Source organism: Mauremys mutica, chromosome 11 (genome assembly GCF_020497125.1).
Source record: "Mauremys mutica isolate MM-2020 ecotype Southern chromosome 11, ASM2049712v1, whole genome shotgun sequence".
NCBI classification, from domain to species: Eukaryota; Metazoa; Chordata; order Testudines; family Geoemydidae; genus Mauremys; species Mauremys mutica.
Window position 1 is genome coordinate 3,980,788 of NC_059082.1, and position 26,070 is coordinate 4,006,857.

General features: G+C 47.2%; 2 protein-coding genes across 3 annotated transcripts in view; one reads left to right on the plus strand and one right to left on the minus strand.

Annotated features, from left to right (window-relative positions):
* Positions 1 to 11,592, minus strand: part of CORO2B (coronin 2B) — a 129,519-nt gene extending 117,927 nt beyond the window's left edge. The window contains exons 1-2 of one of the 2 annotated variants that reach the window (XM_044979506.1): positions 11,205 to 11,592; positions 9,626 to 9,758 (exon numbers count right to left, since the gene is read on the minus strand). In XM_044979506.1, coding sequence (XP_044835441.1) covers positions 9,626 to 9,758; positions 11,205 to 11,263 — 192 coding nt within the window. In that variant the 5' untranslated portion in view covers positions 11,264 to 11,592. The remainder of the gene's footprint in view (positions 1 to 9,625; positions 9,759 to 11,204) is intronic. The other variant, XM_044979509.1, reaches the window with a different exon arrangement.
* Positions 11,593 to 12,248: 656 nt separating this feature from the next.
* Positions 12,249 to 26,070, plus strand: part of ITGA11 (integrin subunit alpha 11) — a 230,430-nt gene continuing 216,608 nt past the window's right edge. The window contains exon 1 of the mRNA XM_044979500.1: positions 12,249 to 12,298. Within this exon, the coding sequence (XP_044835435.1) occupies positions 12,280 to 12,298 (19 nt within the window). The 5' untranslated portion in view covers positions 12,249 to 12,279. The remainder of the gene's footprint in view (positions 12,299 to 26,070) is intronic.

Sequence of the window (26,070 nt, forward strand, 5' to 3'; positions counted from 1 at the left end):
AGAGCAGGAAGAAAATTTCCAGAAACATTTAGAAGGAAGCAATCAGTAAAAGTGTCCTCTGGGATTATGGACAAGCAGTAATGAGGGGGAACCTCATAAATAAAGCATCAGGTCTTGAAAACGTGAGAACTCCTTGAAGAAGACAGTTTGGTTAAAGAACTTCCTGCTTTGACAGGTAGACAAACCTACGGGATCTAAAAATGTGTGTGAGAAAATAATTGAGATAAAGAGGGAAGATTAACTTGTTACAAACAGGTAAAGCTGAGCAAACACTTAGCTATAGTAAACAAAAATATTATGGAGAGGGCAATAGAGCCGATAGGTTTTTAGCCAGAAACTTAAAAAAGAAATAGGATACGACAGGCATCACTCTGATTAGAACTAAAAAGTGAGATTTAGTAACTGGCATCAGACAGATCTCTGAAACCTTTGCTAATTTTTTCCATTTTTCCCATATTTTGTAGGCTCAGAGCATCTAAATCCCGAACTTGTAAATAAATATTTGAGAAGTGTGAAACTGCCTCCGCTTTCAGAGGATGCCATGGCAGCTCTTGATAGGCAAATTGCTGCAAAGGAAGTTGAAAAGGTATTTAAGAATTTAAAATCCAATACAAGTCCAGGTCCTGAGGAGTTTCCTGGGAAATACTGTAGAATTCTCAAGTAAGTTTTGGTACCTATTTTAACTAAATTGGTTAATAGTATACTGCAGGGAATGAGATTTTGCATTTTCCCATGAATCTTATAATTGTGAGGAAATAATTAAAGAGAATCATCTTTGACAAAATGCCAGCTTCCTAGAAATCCCTGAGCTGCTCATTAATGCTCTAGTGAAGGATCGGCATTTTAAACAGAAAAACAAATTTCATTGTTAGGACTTAGACTCTGTATTACATATACTGGAAAAATGTGACCCTTTCCTCCCATGGAACTGTGATATAGTAAAATATGGACCATTCTTGTAATGGAAAAGTTTTCACACCAAGTAGGTACACAAGAGTTGCACCAAAAAGAGTACAGTTATTTAGAAATGTGGTTACCCTTTCTAGCATATTCAGAGGAGGTGGGTTCTCCACCCAGCAAGTCAGAATCTTTAGTCAGGATTTCAGAGTATAAACTGATCCAGAACAAGCAATGTATGATTTAGCATGTTAATGTTTTATTGTAACTTTGCCTTAATAAAGAGTTAGACAACAAAAACCCCACCTCCATTTGATGAGGATTCCCCATGGACAACTATTCTGACATCTGTCAGTTAGCCAATTTGTGACCTATTCAGAGTGCGCTTTAAAATAAAAGCACTATACACTATCAATAATCAGAATGTCTCAGAGTACTAAGGCAAAACATCTTACAAAAGTCTACAGTTACCTTTATCAAACAAAGGCCAGAATCAATTTATTTGACAAAACCTATTTTCCATAAAACCAGGTTGACTGGCATTATGTTCCTATCCTTTATGATCACTAATTGAATCCTGTATCACCTTTTCCATAAGACCATAATTTGCCCCAGTCACTCTAGAACTGCATTTAACTAGATTACAAACTACAGTATAATTCTTTTTTTACAGAGAGTCCTGTTCCTACCACCAGAATAACATAATTGTATCTCAGTTCATAAGTGGGTTCCACTGTAATTAGTATTTGATCATATTAGACTACAGCAAGTTATTCTCTCATATCTTTTACTTGGCATGTTTGACTCCTTTGGAGTAACACAAAATAAAGAGTTACTAAAATAGATGATGATTCTTATTTAAAATTGATTTTGAGACCTATCAGCTGGCCAGTGTTTAATGCATTTAATATGTGCCATGTTAAATTTGTAATGTTCTATTTTCTTAAATACAAATGTTAGATGGTACCAAGTCAAAAGCCTTATAGAAGTCTAAATATGTTACATCAACACTATTGCCATTATCAATCAAATGTGTAATCTCATAAGAAATATCAAGTTAGTTTGACAGGGTCTGTTTTCCATAAATCCATGGTTTTTTGCATTAATTGTATTATCCTTCTTCAATTCTTTATTAATCAAATCCCATATCAATCATTCCATTATTTTGCCTGGGGTTCAATGTCAGGCTGACAGGACTCTAGTGACAGGGGTCATCCTGTTTATGTTTTTAAAATAGTAGTATACTTGCTTTCTTCCAGTCCTCTGGAACTTCCCAGGGTTCCAAGACTTATTGAAAAATCAGTATTAATTGTCCAGAGAGCACCTTGGCCAGCTCCTGTAGGATCCTTGGATACAGGTTAAATAGACCTGCTGATTTAAAAAATGTCTAATTTAGCAGCTACTAAACATCCTGCTGAGTTACTTTCCATTCTGACAGTATTTCATTATCGTCATCTTCTACAAATACATTATCAGCCTTTCTCCCCAAATTCAGAAGTGATTCATTGAATGCTTCTGCTTTTTCTACACTATTGACAATTCTACAATTTCCATCTAGTAATAGACCAATACTGTTGTTAGGATTCCCATTGTTCTCTATGTACTTAAACTCCTTCCTGCTGTACTTAACTTTTCTGGCCACTGATCACTGCTTGTGTCTTTTTACTTCCCTTATCAGTTTTCTACAATTCCTAGCTTCTAATTTATATTCATTGCTATTAATTTCTTCTTTTTTAATTTGTGTTTTATATATTATAATAAAAAATTTATAGCTGCTTTCACTCCCCCTCTCCCCCCACACAAAAAAAAACCTGGTTCATTCTTAACGGCTGTAGTCTTCCTTCTAGAAGATTTTTGTGAATTTTGGAGCATTTAAAAAATGTTTTTAAACAGTTCCCAGTTGTTCACTTTGTGTATTCAAGTTCTTTCTCCCACCTTATTTGGCTCAGTTGTTTTCAGCTTTGTGAAATTGGCCTTTTTAAAGCACCAACTAGTGGTTTGGACTTTATTCTGCTTGCACACCACCAATATAATCAAGTCCTGATCACCTGCACCTAAGCAACCACTAATTTTTAGTTCTGTATTCAGTTTCTCTTTATCTGTCAAGATGAAGTCCCATATAGATGAGATCTTCTGGATGTACATAAGTTCACTAGGGAAAGATTGCAAGGGGCAGTTCCATTTTTCATGCAAAGCTACTATTGTGTTCCTAGGTAAGCAGCTGAACACAAGGATGGTTTCACCTACCCCATATATTTGAAAGGTACTTCCCAAATTAACACAGACTGACCAGCAGTCAACCACGTGCTCACTCTTCCAATGCATTATCTTGGCGAACTGGCCATTTCCACACAAGGGAAGATTTGGCCAGAATAATGGTTATGAGACCAGACAGGTGGCACTTGTGATACATGAATGTATAACTGGACAACATGGCTTGGTGCATATGCCTCTTAGTCTTCAACCTGTGTAAGAGGAATAATTTTTCTGCCTGCTCCTTGGTGCACAGTGGTTTGGCTGTGGAGGATTCATCATAACTCTCCCTCTGCAAGCTGAGCCTAACCTCCACCCTGAACATAACCTCCTTCCTGGGCTTGGTGAGCCGCATGCTTGTCTGCACTGCTGAATCCACGTAGGCTTGGCCCATGTGCAAAGAGTAACTGCATACACTGAGCAGATGACCCCATTCGTTTTGTCAGTATGTAATTCTGCTGTCACAGACCCATATGTTGTAAAATGGATAAACGTATTAGAGAGGTGGGGAAGACAGTTTTCACTGTTCAAATGAAGATATGGGCATTTCTGTTAATGACTTGTTTTAATGTTTAATATTCAGACCTTAAACTTCAAAGCAATGGTAACAGACCAGGCCGGATTAAAGTTCTTACTTTAATTGCTTTTTTAAAAAGATTATGTTCTTTTACAAAGTGCAACTGTCTATATGTATAGAAAGTGAGGGAAGCTCCTTCCACTACAAATACAGCTGATGGGACCCTCCAGGTTAAAAATTCAGGGAGGAATCTTTTACCCAGCAGTCTGTTTAGTCTTCTTGAGAAGCTAGTGAAGCATCATTCTGATAAAGTTGATATATTTATAAGACTTTGGAAAAATATAGAGTAGGCTAAGTGCCAAGTCTTAAAGATAACAGTACTCAAACCCAATTTATAAGATGGTGTAGTATCATCGGCCCTCCATGGGGTTACTCCAGGGAAGAATTTGTACAGCATGCATCAATTTGCACCAATTTTTCCTTTATCTAATCTTACTGATGTGGCATCAGGCAACATCCCCCAAAGGCAATGATTACTGGTCAGTCCCAGTTTCTATGAAACACTCATGAAGTTATGAGCCCTTCTGAAACAGGTGTCTAAAATTCACACTTGAGTGATGGGCAAACATCAAAGGCTCAGAGATTTGGCTCCAAAACTTTTACCAACCTCTTGAGTTTCCAGAACTGAGATGAAGAATACCATAAGCAAAGCCCTGTTATTGATATATTTGCAAGTCATCTTCCTGGTCTGGCTGGAGCCAGGAGGACTGAGACTCATCCCTAGGTTAAACAGTAGTTTCCATTAGAATCCCTTAGCTGATCTCTCTTGATTTCTGCTGGTGTCTGGTGGCTTCTATTGGAGAAACTGGAACCACTAGGACAATAATTCTGTGTTCCAAAGACTCATTGTCAGTTGGAACCAGCCGAACATTTTCTTCAGCTGGAATTTTCACTATGGTGGTAAGTGGGTAGAAAGACAATGGAGGCGGGAGAGAGATGGAAGGTTTTCCAAGCCCCCAAAAAGGTTTACTTGGAGTTTGGGGTAGATCCTTGGATGTGGTTCTTGGGTTCTCTCTACATTTGAGTCAGTTCCTCCCTTCCCTGGTTATAATTTGACCAAGTTCTCCTTGGCCAGAAAGTTGGCCTACAGGATATGGGCTCAAGCGGTGAGAATGCATTTATCTGCATTTGTTATGAGCCATTTGGCTCTTTTATTGTGAGAAGGACAGAGGGTGGTTTCAGACAAGACCGACGTCCAGGTTGTTTCAGGTATTTCACAGACACGCACACAGACCCGCACTATAACAAAAGCATTTAATGCTAGTCTAACACATCTAAGAGCCTTTCAGTATTTGGTCTTAAGATTTAACAACCACCACAACACACCAAAACCCCCACAAGCTCTGAGATAGTAAGTTCTTCAGCTATATTTTGGAAACTGTGGCCTACATTTTCAAAAGGATGCTGAAGTTAAGCATTTAGGGTCAGATTTTCAAAGGTATCTAGACACCCAAGGCTTTGAAATTTTGATCCATTGGTCCACATGTAGGCACCATATTAAAAGTGGCCTGATTTTTAAAGCTGATGAACACCCACAGCAACCACTGAAGTTAGGGGAATTCACCAAATGACACTCTTCTGTCACTGGGGGTTGCGAGGACTCAACCTCTCAGGCAGCGTTAAGGTAGGTGCCTAGGTTTAGGCTCTCACGTTTGAAAATGTGGGGCTCAGTGCTTGTGGCAAGGAGATCCTGCTTTGCAATTTTGAGGCCCCATGGTACACTTCCCACCTTTAAGAGAAGGATTTCGCCTTCTGACTTGGAGTGAAGGCACTCTGTGTCCGACTGACAAAGGGGCAGCCTGCCCATCCCTATGCTGAATACCTGACAGACATACAGTTACAGAGGAGCTCAGTGCTTAAGAATGTATAGGAGTTATTTTTCAGGACTTATTCCCCCCACTCATGTCCAGGATACTCCTCAGCCCTGACTTAACTGCATTCATGAACAGCCACCCTGAGTCCTTGCATCACAGCAGACAGAGATTGGAAGGGACTCCCTTCGGAAGTAATCAACACCACTCGAGTTGTCCAGAGGGCACGATGTTCTGTGAGAACAGCCCCTCCTTTCCATGTCTGACTGAACACACCACTTTGCAGTGATAAGGAAAACAACCCAAACCTTTTCCAGGGAGACAGGCCCCTACTAACGCCTGACAGCTTAGATCCAAGTGCTGATCTCCTTTGAGAGAAGCCACCACCATTCACCCTGCCATCACATTTCTTTCCTACAAGAAGCATGACAGGTATCTAGAGGACATCCTTACAGCACATGGTCATGTGCTATAGTGACAGTTACATAGACCTCTACCCTGATATAACGTGACCCGATATAACACGAATTCGGATACAACATGGTAAAGCAGTGCTCCGGGGGGGGGGGGGGGGGGCTGTGCACTCCAGCGGATCAAAGTTCAATATAACACGGTTTCACCTATAAAGTGGTAAGATTTTTTTGGCTCCTGAGGACGTTATATCGAGGTAGAGGTGTGCTTCATATCTTTGTTAGAAGGCAACACTCATCCATAGAGAGAGAGAAGAGCATATGTTTACAGTGGATTTCCTGTATGGTTGCTAGCTTAGTCTGTGTGTGTTGGGTGGTGGTTGTTTTTTGTTTGTTTGTTTTTTAAATAAAAAGCAAGTGCTTTTGAAAACAAATGCATGGAGTCTCACCATGCATCGTGCCACTGTGCTAGTGATCCCTGGACCGGCTCAGTAGTGTGCACCACGCAGTACTGATACTGATACTTTTTTTAAAAAGTAGAATTGAAGTAAATCGTGCATGTATTTTAATTGGACGGAAGAGCAAGATATTTTATTTTGAAAATGTCAGAAAAACACATTTACTGTTTTTTAGAATTTTTTTAAGCCAAACCAATATGGCAAAGGTCAATAAAAAGACACAATGTCTTCGTCATCCCAAGTCTGCATATTTTGGCGGGGAAAAATTTTTTAGCTGAAAAATGTTGCCCAGCTTCTTATCCAAGTGCACCTTCTGCATGATATCGGAAAGGCTGGATGTGCCTTGGCATGGAACAAGTGTAGCAGCTTCAAGCACTGAGCTCCTGCACTGGGATCTGCATGGAAAGTCCCATGTGTAAATCTGACAGCAGGTTCAGGGCTTTAGTTGGGAATTGTCCTTTCAGTTCTAACCCTTCATGTTATAGGGACATAGATATGGAAAGGGAAAACAACAACAAAAATCAAATATGGAACATGCTTTATTATACAGCAGCCCTTAGGGTGCTGTATCATAGTAGTATTTTACTTTCACTTCTAGTTTACCATTTATTTCAATAGAAATAAATAAAGGAGTGCTCTATTGGCCTGGACATTCTGTAATTCTCTGTAATTCTGAGGAACACGCACCGTCCAGGCCTTCACTCCACTCAGTTGTGATTGAATCTGTTTTGCCAACTCCAAGCATTCAAAAAACATTATTCAAGCCCCACAAAAGCAACTTCTTGACTTAAAAATGGTGACATTTTCAGAAATAAACGTGGAGTTCTTTTTACTTAACTTACAGGTTCATATTTTCAAGCTTTTCTCTACAGCCACAAGGGCTAGAAATGTACTTTTGCTGTTCCAAACGAAAGTTAAGATGCTAACACATTCATCCGTCTCCAGGAGCAGAGGCTTTAAGAATCACACTGTATACTGGGAGACTCACAAGAAACTCATGCAAGAGTTGGCATCACTGTTCGGCACTGGTTCTCAGCAGATCACTCTCCTGTTAGGTTAGGAGAAAGTGACATGGCTTGTCCAACCTAGTGCACTAGGCCCATGTCAGTACTGGGAGTTGTGTTTAGTCTTCGATTTAGAGTGTAAACTTTTGGGGCCGGGAGCTCTGTATGTCTCCAAATACCTTTATGCTGCAGAAATAAAATCCATCAGCAATGCCATCTCTCTGAACAGAAAGGCCAAGGCCATTCTGCATGAAAAGTAGCAAGCAGCGTTCTGGCCGTACAACAATAAGATCTCACTGAACCCCAGGCAAGGCTGTCACCCACATAGGACTCACCCCATTCCCATTTGCTTCTGCTCCGTATGCAGAGACAGCAGCTGTAGGAAGCTTGGTCACTACCCCTGCCTTTCATTGATTCAAAGCCACGCTCCACTAACCTGCGTCACACCAATGGAACAAAGGCCAACAGCTTCGCTTGGCCTCTGACACCTGCCCACACACCAGAAAGAAGTCAGTTCATTCCTCAGCTGCTAAACAAATGTTGATCTGAACTGTGTGCCTGTTGCGTCCTTACTTGCCTCTCTGGAGTCTTTGGCTTGTCAAACGTAGTTCGGTAGCTCAAAGCTCAAGTTAACACAGCCTGAAGTAGCAGTTATTCCCCACCTCCTTACCAGAAACCCAGTTGTGCATTTGTACCTACTGCGTGTAAGTCTTTGCATTAACTGTATCCTCATTTTCCAGTCACAGGATTGCCCTGAACAATTTTGCTGTATTAATGGAGCACAAACCAATACCATGGAACAAAATATGTAGCAAAACCCTGTAGTATGATTCCAACTGGCAACCCTGTGTAGAGACAACCACTTTAACATGCCTTTCTAGTATCCTTCCTTCCTCCCCATCTCCCTTCTACAACTGATTATTCTGGCTTTTGGGTAGCTGCTAAGACTTTTCACCACACTGGATTTCTGTTTCTTTTGACATTTGTGCATCAGCTCAGCTAACTCTACAGATCAAAGACAAGGAGTGACCTGGTGCAGTTGGGCCAAATAGGTCTTTGGTCCACTAACGTGTGCGATGCTTGTCGAGTCATGGCCTTAGAGGACAAGGCTACCTGTGCTGACAACACTAGACACAAAAGCTGATTTGACACAAAGCAACCACGCCAACTAGATCTTTTCACCTGAATCCTCCCTACAAAAACTAAATTATATTTATTTTCTCAATCCCAGAACCAAGGATCAAGTTGAATGGGAAATAAGAGTACTTGGATCCCTGGTATAAGACACTGCAGGTATTGTCACTATAAATATGAAACTAAAATGCCAAGAAAGCCACACTGGTCCCCATTAGAACAGTAATGTGGGAAACCAGACACCCCACTTTATGACCAGAGAAAGATCCGAAAGGACCACAGATAAATTAAAGAAAATTAACTTCCAGCACATGGCACTTCCCTGCTCTTTGCCATTAGAGCAGGTTTGCGTTTTCCTGCAGAGATGGGTGCAGAGAGCGAGCCCATGACATCGCACGGGGTTTCTTGATTAAACAGTTATTTACAATGTCCCATTTCAGCTCCCCCACTACTGAGACTTGCTTCCCCGCAAACAACCTGGTGGCCACCTGTAGATATTGGTGCCGGGCCTGCCAAGGAAATCTGCTCCCCAGGACTGGCTCATGGGGTGAGCTCTGGAGGGGGCAGGCGGAGTTGCCCCACAAGGGGTTTTTGTAGCTCTCCCTGCTAGCCAAACGCAGAAGGATCTCAAGTAGGGTGACCCGATGTCCCAATTTCATAGGGACAGTCCTGATCTTTGGGGCTTTTTCTTATATAGGCGCCTATTACCCCCCACCCCCTGTCCCGATTTTTCACACTTGCTGTCTGGTCGCCCGAATCTCAAGGGATCTCTCATCCCTATGCTTGAGCAAGGACGGGAAGCAGGAGCCAAGCCCAGGGGAGGGTTTTCCCTGGCTGGCAAGCCCCCCCCCCCCGGGGCTCCCTGGCTGCCAGCTCTGCACGGGTTAAAAATGCAGCATGCCCTGAGGCTCATTAGGCGAGGGGTGCGGGTGCAAAGCGGCTCCCTCCTTCCCCCCGGGGCTGGAATAACGCCCCTGCCCGCGCTGGGCTGCGCGAAGGGACCGCGGCAGCGGCCGGGCCAGCGGGCAGCCGGGTGCCCAGCTGGCGGCTGCGGGGCTGCGCTGCCCGGGCGGCTCCTTACCTTGGTGACAGTCATGCAGGACCGGTGGGGCCGAGGGAGCAGGCGCCCCGCTGGAAGCAGGCAAAGCACCAGGCAGGGGAAGCTGCTGCTGCTGCTGGGGTGGGATTTGGGTGTTTGTGGTTTTTTTCTCCCCCTGCAGAGGAATCGGCGTCAGTGGTTACAGGAAGAGCTGGACCAGCCCTCCTCCTTCGCCGCCTCCCTCCCTCCCTCCCAGGCAGGCTGACTGAGCTGTCCTTGCGCTGAGGGCTGCAGTGATGTCAGCGGTGCATTTATAATGCAGGAGCCTCCTTCTCTGCAGACAGGAAGGGAGGGGGGGGGGAACCAAGGAAACTGAAGGGGGGGGGGGAAGACGCAGCGATTGATTGTGGTGCTGCACAGTCCAGGAGGGACTCGCTGCCATTCAGCTTCCAGGGGGAAAGGCCCTTTCTTTAACTCTGGGAAGAGCCCAGAGCTGCCCAAGGCCAGGGGACAGGAGACACCTGCTGAACTTCTCAAAGATGGTTTCATGCCCGCCACTGGGTCTCTAAAGTTAGACACGAGGACAATGGGCCCCTTATGAACAGATGCATGGAAGGATAAGTCTAGGATAAGTCTAGCACATGCCGCAGACACTAAACAGAAAGTCCTGTCCCCAGTTAATTATTAATGCAATAGATTCAATGCGAGGATTCTATTGTTGTGGCCTGTTAGGAGGCTTGGAAGGATTCCATTTTTAATGGGTAAATGTCGATTTCGCCCCATACACACGCAAAGCAGCTAGAGAATATTTCCATCCATTAATAATCAAAAGTTACAGCGAGGCAAAGTAAGAAAAATGCTGCTTGAGAACTTCGAGTTCAGTTTTAAGATATTTACTTGGCATGTTTTGATCTGTGAGCTTGACAATTTATGTTTTGGCAGTTATAAACCTTTAACTTTTGGAATCTCAGTCAACTGTCATTAAGTAATTGTGTGATTGCAACTCTGAAAATTTAAATAAAAATTTCTAAAGTGCTTAAAAATGTATCTCATCCCTCAAAATTCTCTCTCAAAAACCCTGAAATCTGCTAAGCCTACCTTTTAGGCATCTCTTTTTTTTTGCTACTTAGATTTGATTCAGAACACAAATGGATGAAAGCAATAACCGGTGTCTGTGACCAGACATCGTTAACTGTGCCAGTCAATTCTCACCATGGCCACCTTAACGGGTGGCTTGTGATTTATGTAAAGCTCACAGGGATCAATAAGAGACAGAGTTATGGTTTGGAGCTACAGTCACTCAGACAACAAAAATCCTTGTTTATGAACATCGTACAGAGAGCGACACCTCATGTGCAGCATTTCAAGAGTCTGCAAAATAGTTGTGGATAGTCATGCTACAGCTCATCCAGTTTTGTTCTCATACAGCCATCAGAAAGGACGGTTACGTTGATTTTGGCCTAGATCCACAAAGGTATTTAGGTGCCTACCTCCCATTGGCCTGGGCCTTCGTGCCAGTTTTGGGAAGATTTCCATGGCAGCCTTACAAGGCTGCTCTTGTGCTATCAGGAGAGACTCTCCAATTAGAATCCATAAGCCCCAAGGGGCAAAGGGCATGTACCTGGACGATTTCTGCAAAGTCCGTGCATCTACACCAATCCATTGGAAGTAGAACTGCATGGTCTGATTTTCATAAGTACCTAGCTCACTTGTTTGCTGTAAGGAACTGCTGGAATTGTTAGACACCACAGGGAAGTCCTACCACTGCTTTTTTCTCCCAAAAAAGTTAGCAGAGGGGTCCACGCCCACACCCCTTACAACCCAGCACAATGAGCAGCTGGTATAGAGAAGGGGAAAAGAACAGAGGGTTCCATCAATAAGAAAAGTCATCTGATGAGTGAGTCTCCTGTGTGTGTTTAGAGCTGTTTAAGACAATCACTGCAGTACAGCAGAAGGCTTCAGCAGACTGAGAACGTGACAAAGCTAGAGAAAGAGTTGGGGCCAGGGTCTGAACATCTGACCTCCCTCCGCTAAATGGGAACATTTGCCTGGTATCCAAACCAAATGTGAGTCATCAAAGGGAAAAGCAGTTCGTTTCCCTTTTAAAAGCCCTCCCATCTGTTTAGATGCCTCCTCCAGCACTGATCCGTTCCACTAGGCGTGCTCAAAATTCAGGGGCTAGCTCTATCCGTGTGTTGTTCAGAGTTCAGCCCAAAGAGGCCTGATCCTGCCTGGGGGAGGGTCTTTATACATTGGCGTAGTAGCAGTAGTCACGACTAAGAGGATTAATAACCATTTTGATACTTGGTCTTCTGAATTTGTACTTAGTGCATGTGGGAGACACTAAAAGAGATTTTAAAGGTGATAGCGCTGCAAGAGCATCTGTTGTAGGAGTTATGCAAAGATTAGGGGGAAAACCACAAATGAAATGGCAATGTAGACAGTTGTGTTTGCCCCTAGCACTCTGCCACATTGTTAACAAGTCACAGGTGTAAAGCACACAAGCAGGTGAGAAAGCGATTGCAGGGTGGGGGTGGGAGAAAGAGGGAATAAATAGCTCCGTATAAAATCCACCCAGCTAAATGTCCAGGTGTGTTTATTACCCTGCTAAATACCTGGGTATTTTTAAGTGAAGAGATACCTATTAAGTCAGGGAGCAGAGGTGTACAGCAGACCTATTAGCTGAAGTAACTAGGATGGTGATCCTCTGTAAAGGCAAGAATTGATGGTTGATCTTTGTTTAAAAGGCATTTGTGTAGTTATTTGCTATGCTACAACAGTATAGGGTTTTTTTTTAATTGATGATGGATATTGCAGTAGTCAGAGCATGCCTTGTTCCCTCTTGTTTCTTCCAAATACAGTCTCATTCATGTAACTATCTGAAACTATTTTATAAAATTGCAAGTGTGTAAAGACTGAAAGCAGAACCTAAGAGCTTTTTATGTCAGCGGGTCTGTTCCCCTTTTCCCCCACCAATTCAATAGCCTATATTCTGCAGTGTTTTATCCAAACTGATCTTAATGCCTTAGCTGGTGGAAACTCTTATTAAAATGTTCTGTAAAAATCCATTCTTCATGATGCCACAGTGACCCCAATGCAAAGATACAACACAAGCAAAGTTGGTTTGTTTTAAATAGGAATTATTATGCATCAATACAAGTTTTGGAAGCAGGGCTGTCTTGAACAGCCCTGTACTTAAGTATTGAGGGTTCCCATTTATATCACTTTTTTCTAAAACCAACCTTCCCCTTCAATCCTGCCTCCTAGTCTCTCTTAGGTTTCCAACAGAACCAGAGACTTTTCTTCAGAATGTGGTGTGTAGGTTTTTTACTAGAAATGATGGGGTGCCATGCTAAACCCCCTTATTCATGCAGATACTCCTGTTGGTTCCTGGCTTGCATAAAGGTTACTGTGTGTGAGCAAGAGCTTGCAGAATCAAGTTCTATATGTAGCTTCATGACTCCTAGGAGGGCTGTTCCTGCAAATCCCTGATTGTGAGAGTAGCCCTCAACAACAGGAGCAAACAGAACTTTACAAATGACTGATTTCTCTAAGCAAGGGCTGCTCCTGGGGGAGGGCTTTATTAGGATCAGTGCCTGTGTAAGAAGAATTCAATTGCCTCCTCCCCTCTGCAGGAAAAAAAGCATTCTGGCCCCAGTCTTGTGAGGAAATGCTGAGCAGAGTGGTTCAGCTCTTTGCAGGATTGGACCCACTCCCCAGCCCCACAGTTAGTGATTTAAGCCAACTTTTTTTGGGGGTGCGGGGAGTGCATTCTCTGTTCCACTCTTATCCATTCCCCCAGGAATCCAGGGCACGCTGCTTCAGGAGGCACCTGCTGGATTTATTCAGCAGATTCTTGATGAGGTGAAGCTAATATTTGCAGGGCACTCCTCAGCAATGCAGCTGGCTGCCATTCTAGTCTCACTTCTTGTATCAACCTCTCTGCTCCTGTATGTTCTCCAAAACTGCTAACACGCTGGCGGGGCTCAGTTCACATGGATGCAAAAATACACTTTGGGATGCAGCTTCCAAATTAATTGCTGGAATAAAGAGGTGCCACCCCCTGGCTGCAGTGCTGTTCGCCTGCATGCTGAGCTTCCTGTGGGAGAAGAAATGACTTCTCTTTTCCCTCCAAAATAAACCATGTGACCCTATGAAAACCACACAGACTTGGCATGGAGAGGAATGGGGCTGGGGGAGATGTTTGGTTCAGCTCCTATAGCTCAGAGGTAGAGCTGGCTGAATTTTACCAGATTTTGAGTCTCACAATTTTTTTGTCAAAGTCAATTTCTCAGTGAAACTCTCCGACCCCTCAAAGAAACTCTGTTTTGACCAACATGAATTACATGGTTGTTTACATCTTAGCAAGTGAGAGGTTTAGGTGTCATTTGGGAGGAACCATAAAGGCTGAACTTTGAAAACTGATGAAAGTGTGTGTGTATTTACATAACAACACAAACCAAAAACAGGCAGGATTTTGCTCTGGGTGTGTTAAAAACTGTCTGACTTAGCTAATGTGTCACAACACCATTTTTAATTTTGCTCATCTGCAGTCAAACCAAAGAGTAAAACAGTAGAGAAGACTTTCATACAATAAGAAATAAATCTGAGGAAATCCATAATTTGATGATAGATTGATACCTGTCAGCACGAAGCAATGATTTAGGATCATTGGTCCTATTTTACAGATGAGTAAACTGAGGCGCAAGGGTACAGAGGGAAACTTTGGACTAGAATCTATGTAACCATATACCAGGCCCTGGTTTAACCACTATACATATTACCCTGCTAAATTGTCTAAATGAATGTAGCGCTTCTTGGTCAAATATTTCAAGTGTGGCTCTGACTTGGAAGAGGTAGTAACTGGAAACACTAACTTTCACTGACTGTTTCCTAACTAATTACAAGAATGCAGAGTCTGGGGCGGCTCACTCTCAGAGTTATCCAGTTACTACACTAGAAACTATATGAAATTATTTTATTGCTACTGAATTAAAAACACTTCAGGCAAAGAATGTGTCTTTCCACTTCCCCTTAAAGAAAAGCAGTCTGCCAGGAAACAAAGGATTTCCTTTTTCTAAGGAGATCAGACAGCCAAGAGTCTGATGAACAGAGCACAGTTATCTTCCCAGTGCTGATGCTTCCCATCAAATATTATTGGCTCTGATAACATCAGTATCAAGAGAATAAAAAAAAATGTTCATCCTCTGACACTCTTCTAAAAGCAACACTGCTTGCAAAAATAAAACAAGTGCTGCGAGATGGATTTGAAATCATGAGACAGGCTAATGATTTAATGTAGAGTTAATTACCACTAGAGCAAGCCACCTTGAATTTCTCAGCTATCTACAAATGACCTCCTTTAAACAAATACCCTCATTTTCCCCTATAAGCTGGCAAGCTAAATGCAAGGATCATTGCAAACCAAGATTAAGTTTAAAACTAAAAACACTTTTGTTAACAAGACAGGGGAATTAGACTGCTTAATAAGCCAGGCAGGGATAAAACAGCCTCTTACAATGTCTTATAAGAAGCAGGGAGTTCTTAATTAACTAAACAATAAAATTCTCCTCAGTCTGTTTGTGAATGGAAATGCCTGAGAGGGAAACAGGGCTAGTACCAGAAACAAACAGTGGAAGTTTAGGGATCTGGGGCAAAAATCTGTCAGGGATGGTACTTGGTCCTGCTGCAAAGGCAGGGGGCTGGACTTGGAGACCTTTCAAGGTCCCTTCCAGCTCTATGAGACAGGTATATCTCCATATATGAAGTGCCACAACAAATATACATGCCCATGCTGAATTCTGGCATTAGCAAGGGTGATTAAACCACGTCTGGCCTGATTCTGAGGAAGGGGCTGGATTTGTGGCTTTCTGATGGGCATGAGCCATGAAAGATCTGGTTTGTGGCAGTTTGGTCCAGAGGAAGGAAGGCTGGTTTTGCCTGAGGTGGAAGACCACTGCCCTTCACGCAGACTAAATAAACCCTATGCTGCTTCCAAACATTGTGGCAAGTTCATGGTACTGGTCCAGCCCTTGCCAGCTGGTCAGGGCAGGTGGGCCCCTGATTCCCCACAGATGGGAATGGGACTCTTTGGAAGCAGTCCTTGCAGGGACACGGGAGTCTCCTGTGCAGGTCGTCTGGCAGGATTAGGAACTGAGCAAGCTCCTTCCATTCCTGCTCTCTTGAAACCACCAGCCTGCAACTATACAGCGAGAGAAAGTGCTCTGCACCCTGCCCGCAGCTGGCAGTGCTCTCTCATCTGGGCATAACTCGTCTAGGGTTGCCAATTTTGGTTGGATGTATTCCTGGAGGTCTCATCACACGACATAATCTTTAATTCCTGGAGATTCCAGGACAATCCTGGAGGGTTGGCAACCCTAAACTCGCCTCTGGCTCATCCCTGGCTGTTCCTTCTTTAGACCAGCTGGAAGCTGGTGACCTCTCCTGCCCCAGGATTTAGGGAACGAGAAGCAGAGAGGGCCATGACTGGCATAAGCAGCTGACTTCTAAACAGGGCCTGTTGGCTAGGGATGAGCATAGCCACCGTTTCACACCGTTGGAAAAAATCTGTGGGAATGAAGAGGGCTACGTTCAGCTGCTAACTAGCTACCCCCGGGTGTAAATCAATGTTCTTATCCCCATTTTACAGACGTGTTAACTGACTGGCCCAAAGCGACCAGGAGAGCTGGTGTCTGTGCCAAGATCACAATCTCTCTGCTTGGCCTTTCAGAGGCCCCGGGTGGGCCCGGCACAGAGAATAGAAGGCAGGGGTTGCTCTGCTTCACTCTTTAGGCCTCTGTGGCTGCCAGAAATGCCCCTTCCACCTCCTGCGCCACAGCTTGAGAATGGGGCCCTGTGTGTGGCTGTTTCTGGTAGCCCCCTGCACCAGGGGATTCCCCCTCGCTGGGTGTGGGGTGGGGGTAGGGCCCCCGTTAGCTGCCAGAATCGAGCAAATACCAGGATCCCACCCAAGGTCTCTTGGAGCTTATGGTCTAAACGGGATGGCTGAACTCTGTACACCAGACAGCCGGGAGCACGAAGCATATGGGTGCGAGCTGAGACTTGCAGCTGCTCAGAAGTGGTGAAAGAAACAGGGCTTAAGGGGCAATTTGAAGGAGACTTGTTAGGTTTTAGTTACAGACATGACATGAAATGGTCCGACTGACATGAAAAGCCCCAGCACACTGAGTCCGGCTGCTCTGCAGTTTATTCAAAGTGGACCAGCTCCTGTGTAGTTTGCTCCATCACTGAGACCTCTTCTTGGACTTTCACAGGGATCTACTCCACATCTTCTGCTGCAGAGTTCCTGGTGCTGCCAATCCTGCCGCACCCTGATTGCATAGATATGGACATGCTGGCAATCAGAATTTTGTCTCAGTTGCTCCCCAGGTGTATTTGAGATCGATCTGCTGGAATTAATTAGTACCAATTAACTGGTTGAGACAACCCAGCGCCTTCCTCTTGGTGCAGTGAACAGGGACAGTGTGCAGAGGCAGGATGACAATCAACAGGCCGCAGCAAATCAGCACTCTCCTAAATTGCTTCCACCCAGTGGAGCCCTACCGGCCTCTTTGGCCCTGTTTAATCGCACCGGGGTTGATGGAGAAAGCATGTCTTCCCCAGGGCTGCAGTGGCGTGGAAAAAAACAACAACTCCCTACATAATTATTCAACATTGCACAGCTCGCCGCAAATGATAATTGCTGTTGTCTGGTGTGTGCCTGAAAACTTCCCGGCTCTGGAATGGCTGCAGCTTCAGTAGAATTATTAATAGAATACAGAGGTTCAGTGCAGACAGTGAAGCCGGAGCCAGCTAAGTCCTTGTAAACAGGAAGCCTGATGGATGCTTCTGAGGAGCCCCTCCTCCCTGTTGAGGAGCCCCTCCTCCCTGTTCAGCAGCCCCTCCCAAGCATCCCCCACAGACACAATGCTCACCTTTGTGTGGCACCAGTGTTTGGGCCAATTAGGCCTATCTCTAGCTTTCCCTGGCGCACGATATAAAGCGCTTGGCTCTTTCTGATTCCAGCCAAATAAGCAGCCTTGAGTCTGAGCTCAGTCAGCCAGTGAAACTTCCTGGCCGGTTGTGAACAAAGCGAGGCCTGCGAAATAGCCACCCGGTTCCCAGAGCAAACCGTGGCAACTCGCAGCTGCTGCACTCTGAAGAGATGTTCCTTCCCTGAAGGAGGAAGGGGACAACTTACAGCTGCACAGAAAACTGCAGTGGGCCTGAGCTTACTAGAACACAGGGGAATTCACTGCACAGAATAGTGGAGTGCTGGCTCCAGGCATTGGGACACAGGGCCCTTCTGGGTGCACTGAACGGTCGTTGTGCAGAGTCCTACAACCTCAGGGCACGTGTTAAAACATCTGTGCGCTGCTGCACGTTTGTACAGGTCCTGCTGCTCGGCGGGAAGGATGACTCAAGCCAGACTCATCCTTGCGGTCACAGACTAGGCATTAGCTTTAACTGACATTCAGGCTGTGAGAAAATCCTCCCTTCCTGAGACCCAAAGCGACTTCCATTAAGTAGCCAGGGGGGCTTCTAATTTCACTGGGTGCAGCTGCAGCAGCTTCCAGCCAGAGCTATGCAAACCCAGCAAACCCCAAATTTAAGCCAGGTTCCTTGTAGGGACTTTTATTATTCTTGTATTATTTGTATTATTGAAACCCATAGGAGCCCCAGTCATGAGCCCAGTTAGGGTGACCAGAGAGCAAATGTGAAAAATCGGGATGGGAGGGTGGGGGGTAATAGGAGCCTATAGAAGAAAAAGACCCAAAAAGCAGGACTGTCCCTATAAAATCGGGACATCTGGTCACCCCAGGCACAGTCCCGCTTTGGCCGCTGCTGTACTAATCAGAACAGAAAGACCTGAGCTGGTTTTAGGGGGAATTGGGTGGGAACAATTCCAGGACATAGATCCACAGAACTTTATGTGAGTTTTGCTTTGGGGAGGGGGGGCTGCATGGATTTCATTCAACCCCCAAACGGAGACTGTAACTCAAGGGCTGCCAACCCAGCTGAAGTGAGACTGGAGACATGGTTTGCGTAGGCCTTGGAGAACCGAACTAACTGAGTCCCACCTGCTCCCAGCGGCATACGAGGTGTCCTTTAATGACGTGTAGGTACGGTATTCACACCCATAATGGGCACTATGGAAACCATAAACTGCAGGAGTTAAATTACCCGCCGTCGTCCCATTCTAAGAGTCAAATTCTGGTCTCTCTCCTCTACCAGTGTAAATCCGGAGTAGCGATGCTGACTACGATGGAGTTACTCCTAAATTACACTAATGAAAATGAGATCAGAATTTGGCCTCAAGTATAGGAAACGCTGCAGCAGGCAGTAAATTTCCCTCGTTAATGACACCCACGGAGCTCAGTATGAATGTTGTCATCTTAAAATTATGGAAGTGTTTTGCGGAAGTTTGGCTGTTTTAGGGGATACAGCTATCTTTGTACCTGTCTTGGGATCTCCAATAGCATCAAGGGAATTAAGTCCTCTTTTTGCATGTAATCTTTGATTGCATAGACCGGATTGAACTGCACATAACTGGGTTTACTGTGAAGATTTTGTAGGTTGGGAGTCCTGAACTGCACTTGTAAGTGCTGTTGCAGCTTGGGATCCTATTTCTGGCATCTGCAGCGTGTCTCCCGGTGGTGACTCTGAGAGCGGTGCCTAAGCAGAAATCTGCAATGACACAAAATCTCCTCAGACTGGGTTGTGCTAAATAATCGCTTCTGACTCACTGAGCAATATGGTGCTGCAATGTTTTTGGAATGAAGTGGCTGTTGTGTTGAATAGAGCGCCCTCTCCTGGCCCTCTCCTGGACTTGTTTTGGAGAGCTGAATGGAGACCCTAGCATAAGCTTTGGTGGTTTGGATCATTGCTGAAGGATGTCTTCGGCAAAGGAAGATTGCGGTCTAGATTGCAAGGCTGCATTTAGGTTTCTCAGGCTGTTGTCGTCTGAAGCTTTCCAAAATAAGAAGTTTGCTGTAAAATGGGGACCAATTGCCCCAAGAAACCTATGATCTGTGCCTCTTGTGTCCATAATTCTTAGCCTTATTTATAGCACCCCAGAGTGTGCTTGGGGCTGTACAAATGTAGAAGGAGTTTACAATTTGCAATAGAAACAGGCAGGTCTGTTCAAACATACGATGCATAGGCAGAGGGGCCAACAGGCAGGTGGCATGGGGTTCTTTTCAGAGGTTGGGGGTTATGTCTTTGCAGGTAGTCCCTGCAAGGGTTCCCAGAGGAAGCCAGTTTTAAGGAGTGGTTAATGAGAAGCTGGAGGGAGCCCCACAGGGCAACCTGCAAGCAGGGCTTTTAATCTTGAGTTGGAACCCTGGCTTCAGCACAACCTCTGTGGTCCTGTGTGGCCTTAATACGCTGAAGAGGCCTGTGAGAGACGCCAGCGCGATCAGGCCTGAGCAAGGCGAGAATGATTCTGCCCTTTCTGCATCCCTTCCCTGCTCTCTCAAATGGGGACGAGCGTCCCCTTGCCCGTTCCAGGGGGTGCTGTGAGGTTCAACCAGAGAATAGGTTTGAAGCTGAATGTCACACCAGGGTTGGTCCTGCGCAGTGCTGGGGATGGGGTGGGGCGCCAGACTCACGCACAAGGTAGGCAGCGGTCAGCAGGATGGACAACGCAGGAAACGTGATCCCGGCGTCCAGGCATGCACAGCTAAAGGCTAACTTGGCAGACCGAGGATCCCATCCGAGTCCCTGTCTCCTCTGGCATGCCCATTCCATACCCGTTCCCTCCCCCCTGGGAGCAAGTGGGTCTCTGGCCTGCTCCTTGCAATGTAAAAGACTGTGCCTAATGCTTAGCCTTATGCATGGAAATAGCTTCTACTCGTGATCCATGCCTGCAAGTGCTATTGGAGAATTTCACTTGACAAAGCAAAGAAAGCCCATTTGATTTGTATTGTGGAAGCTCCCAGGGGCCCCAGCCAGGTGCTACGTGCTGTGTACACACACAACCAAAAGAGGGTCCCTGGCCTGCCCCAAAGACAGACATGGTTTGGGTTGCCTCACAACGAAGGAACCAGGACCTTGCCCATTAACCACGAAAGCAGGGCAAATAATGGATTTTTTGATGCACAAGCAATTCTGAAAAAAAATAAGTCTTTCAGGTTACAGTGAAAACAAATATTTTTTTTCAAAATATTGGGAGGGTTGAAAACTCAGGGGGGGAAATGAGGTCAGGTTGGAACAAAACATTTTGTCTCTACGTGAAACTTTGTGTTGCAATTTTGGGCATTTTGACACAAGCAACGGCAGACTAGACTCACAAAGTGTCCGGAGAGGAAGAGGTGGGACCTCACTTGTGCACTTTAGCCAAGGAACTCACTCAGGATGTGGGGCTCAATTTCCCCCACTGCCTGATGTGGAAAAGCATTGGAATGGGCTCTCCCACATGGCAGGAGAACACCCTAGGCACTGGGCTATAGGATATTCTGCTGTGCCCTGGTCTTGAACTTGAGTCTCCCAAATCCTTGAGTAACAAGCCTAACCACCAGGCTACAGTCATTCCCACTGCCTTTCTCCGGCCCAACAGCTATTCATTGGCCTTATGAAGGACTATGAATGACAATAGATAGCCATTGGACCAGGAGAAGGCAGCATTCCCCTCCCTCCTACCACAGGTGCGATAACTGAATTTCCCAGCACTCCGGAGCAGCGGCTTCCTGTTCATATTTTGCTATGTGATTTGTTGGCGACATTTGCCCTCTTTGTGAAACTGGGAATGACGGACAGTCATCCCCCCCCCCCCCCAAACCACACGCTTCTCCAAATTGAACAAATAATCACTTCCCCGGGAGCTCCGGGGCCAGATGCTTGGATTGGGAGCCTTCCTTCCTGGAATTGTGACTAGTGCGTTTTGTTGGCCGTGGAGCTTTGAACAAGCCAGGGGTGTTATCTGCAAATTAACTTTGCAGAGTGGGGCTGAGAGATCCTCATCTGAATTCCGGGCATTCCAGGGTTCCGCAAAGGAATGCGTTAGCTTGCTGCCTTCTCTGCCAGCTGGTGGCTCACGCAGGCCCTCTGACCTCAGCCTGCCCTGGGCTGTGTGTGGAGAATGCAAGCTTCCAGTAAAGGCTGTTTCTAGCCCTTTTCCTCACGGAGCTAAAATGAAAGCTGGGCTCCTCTTCCACCCTTCCCCCTGACAGCCCCAGCCCTCTTCACATGCACTTGTGCATCAAGCCGGTGTGGCCCCAATTCAGCGAATCCCTTAAACGCGTGCCCACTTTCCACCAAATTGAACGGGGCTTAAGCGTGCCCCTAAGTGCTTTGCTGAATCGGGGCCTTCGCCTCCAAGAATTGCCTCGCTGACCTTCCCCAATGTGCCCCGTGTGCAGGCAAACACTTCACAGGCCAGCTCGAAAATGCTTAGCCCGGCTCTGCTCCTTAAATGTTCTGCTGGGACCCAGCCTGCAGCTCTGTCACCAGCCCGGAGCTGGTAGCAGGAAGGAAGGCGCTTGCAGCCCTGTCCCTGAAAACTAGCAGGGGAAGCCCACATTCCACTCCCAGCCAGGGGAGGCTGCCCGCCTCAAGAGCCAATGGCCAGTCCTCCCTCGGCTGGCTCCCCAGCCCACCAGGCTGAGCACCCCCGCTGGAAACTGCAGGACCACCTGCCTGACACCACCTCTGCTGTCCTGAGGAACAGCTGCTGGCAGGGCCGCCCAGAGGGGGGGGCAAAGGGGGCAATTTGCCCCGGGCTCCGCAGGGGCCCCCAAGAGAAGAGCGGAGGCTCCCGCCTCCGCCCCTCTCCTGGAGCCTCAGCGCATCAAGCGCCGAGACTCCGGCCGAGCCCCTGAGCCCCGCCCCGATCCGTGTGGTGAGGGGCGGGGCTGGGAGCTCCAACGGGCCTGAGCCCCGCCCCGCTCAGAGCGGCGTGGGGAGGGGGCGGGGCAGCTGCCTCCGCTCGGCGTGGAGCTCACAGCCCCGCCCCCTCAGCACGCGGCTCTGAGCGGGACGGAGCTCAGGCCCCGCCGGAGACGCGCTCGGTAAGAGGCCGGGGCCGGGAGAAGCGGAGGCCGGGGCCGGGGCCGGGCCGGGGGCGGGGGAGAAGCGGGGGCCGGGGCCGGGGCCGGGGCCGGGGCCGGGCCGGGGGGGGGGAGGAGCCGGGGCCGGGCCGGGGGGGGGGAGGAGCCGGGGCCGGGCCGGGGGGGGGAGAAGCGGGGGCCGGGGTCGGGCCGGGGGGAGGGAGGGAGAAGCCGGGGCCGGGGCCGGGGCCGGGCCGGGGGGAGGCGGGGAGAAGCCGGGGCCGGGGCCGGGCCGGGGGGAGGGGAGGAGAAGCCGGGGCCGGGCCGGGGGGAGGAGGGGAGAAGCGGGGGCCGGGGCCGGTCTTCGGCGGGGGGGGGCCCCTTGTGTTCCGGGACCCGCCGCCGAAGTGCCCCGAAGGCCCGCGGCGGGGACCCCCCCCCCCGCCACCGAATTACCACCGAAGACCGGGCTGCACTTCAGCGGCGGGTCCCGCTTCGGCGGTAATTCGGCGGCGGGGGGCTCCCGCCGCGGGTCTTCGGGGCACTTTGGCGGCGGGTCCCGGAACGGAAGGGCCCCCCGCCGCCGAAGACCCCGGGCCCCCGGAATCCTCTGGGCGGCCCTGGCTGCCGGCGGCTGAGCTGGGAGGGAAAGGGTAAGTGGAGGAGTGTCGGGTGGGGGAGGGATGGGAGCGCCTGCATCGGGGACTGAGGGGCACCGTGATGACGTTTGGGCAGCGCACTGTGCATCCCGCCCCCTCACGCCCTGTTTGGACATCTAGCGCTCGTGAAAGCCGGGGCCCAATAGCAGCAGCTACCTCCATGGTCCCTGTACACGCAGGCACCGTGTGGGCAGGAGATCCAGGTCAGCAGAGCCTTGTGGGGTCAGCGGCTGCTCCGCCCCACCCTGCCCGTAGGCTTTGTAATAATAATTAACACAAGAAATACTCAGTGTGCCCCCTCCGCCCCCCCCCCGGGGTCTCCTAGAATCCCTGGCACCTGGAGCCCAGCCACCAAGCGTTCTGCATGTCAGGCCCTTGGGCTGTTTCTTAGCAGTGCTGCTTAACCAGATGAAGGGAAGGGGCTGTCGTGGTGGATGTGAGCACTTGGAGCCTAATGCTCAGTGTTCCCAGAGCCTGCCTGCCTGCCTGCCCCGGGTGGCATGGGAGGCTGCCTCTGCGGAGCCTGGCTTGCAGCCTGGCTTGGAGCTGTCGTGCCCAAGAGATCCACCGTGTGCAATGCTGCAGACACAGTCAGTGCAATGTATCACCGTGGGCGACCACCTCTCCCGAGAGGAATAACAGCACAAACTTCCCCGAATCACAGCAACTGGGACCATTTCTTCTGATCCATCCATCCGCCAGCTGCTTGCTCTTTGGTCTAATCTAGTTCATGGAAATTCAAAGGTCTGTCATACCCTTAGCGACAGGGATTTTGGTGTACAGTGTGTGTAAACATATGAGCATAATAGCCAAGCAACCAGGTAACATGTAATTATTGTGCCACCAGGAAGTTCTCATGGCAAGACGACTCCTGGGTAATTTGGATGGCCCACTCTCTAGAACAGGGGTCAGCAACCTTTCAGAAGTGCTGGTCTTCAGTTATTCACTGTGATTTAAGGTTTCGCGTGCCAGTAATACATTTTAATGTTTTTAGAAGGTCTCTTTCTATAAGTCTATAATATATAACTAAACTATTGTTGTATGTAAAGTAAATAAGGTTTTTAAAATGTTTAAGAAGCTTCATTTAAAATTAAATTAAAATGCAGAGCCCCCCCCGAACCAGTGGCCAGGACCCGGGCAGTGTGAGTGCCACTGAAAATCAGCTCGAGTGCCGCCTTCGGCACCCGTCCCATAGGTTGCCTACCCCTGCTCTAGAATCTCAAAATGGAACTTTTTTCTATTACATTGTTGCAAATGTTGTTGTCGTGCTGAAATGATTGGCTCTGTCAGTTGACTCATGGTCTGTTTCCATGCCACCCATACTCACATGACTGGGAAATGTTCAGATATTTATGGCCCTAATGCTGATGTCACTTCGCAATGGTTTTACCTCAGGGTCACTGAAGTGATGTTAGAGGAGTAACACCTGACTTCCTCTGATGTGAGCACAGATCCAGCTCCATTGATCCAATACTCTGATGCAGGAAGTATCAGCTGTTCATTTGAATATGACTATTTGTATTGCCTGGGGTAGGAGAATTGTGAGAAACAATTATCCCCTTGTGTGATGTATTTATTTGTGTGTTGCTGTGTCTTTATTTTTTAGGATTAAAGTAGGGACTTTCCTATCATTCAATTCCTTGCCCCTTCCAAGGCAGACCGTAATCCCCCAGAGAAGATGCTTCAGTTGCTAGACTGATACTGCACCCAATCTTTGTCAAGAAGCCAACACTTAGCTCAATCAACTTTAGTCCATTTTTTACTGATTTAAGTTAAATCGAAATATAGCACTCGGAATCCAAGACAAGTGGCTACAGAGAGCCTTGCACCTAAACAACTACAGCTGTGAATTGTAACAAAGTCAGTTATTTCAGTTCCAGCTGGTGTGTGGACAAGCCCAGAGCATGACTGCCATCTTCGTTTCTGGGGGTTCGTGCCAAATAGCTATTGTCTCCTCGAGGGAACTTGATGCTTGTAATTGCACTGAAAACAGACCAATCGACCAAACCCTTCTGCTTGAAAGCAAGATGTTTTTATTTTAAAATGTTGTTAGCAAGAACTAGGGTGACCAGACAGCAAGTGTAAAAAATCAGAACGGGGTGGTGGGTAATAGGAGCCTATATAAGAAAAAGACCCCAAAATCGGGACTGTCCCTATAAAATCGGGACATCTGGTCACCCTAGCAAGAACGAACGTCCCATCTTACTAACTCCCTGTTGTCATCTGGTTCAAATTAGAACTGGCTAATAGCCAGGGAGCTAGGAGGAGAATGTAGAGCTGTTTCTACTCATTCCAAGTATGAACTGATTGCACTGTACAAATGAATTCCAAAATGCTAAGGAAATCACAGAGATTTCAGTTCCTGCTTGTGGAAAACAATTTCTAAAAGCACAGTGAGGTTTAACTTGAGAAAGCATGGTAGATCAACTGGTGGCATTTTAGCTCTCTCTCTAAAGCAGGACAACTCAACCCCGGAGTCACAAGCCGTCTCTTCGCTTGTGTTTAGGGGAGCTGCACTGCAGGCTGCCCTACGCTCAAACACTCCTACTCCACAGGAACAGTGCTGCTGCACCTGCTAGATTTTACAACCCCTTACGCCTGGGGTGCCATTAGCCCGTCAGGAAACCCATACACCTTGCTGCTGACGGTCAGGCCACCCCTGTGAACTGCTGCTGACAGCCCACAGAACTCAGCCCTGCGACGAAGCATACCGCATCTCTCGCTACACATGCACCTCTGGCCTTCAATCACAAACAGGGGCATGGGAGGAGGCAGGGAGCGGGCTCAGACCCCACCCCGTCAGGGGTAGGGCCCTCCCAAATCTCCTCATCTCACAGTCACA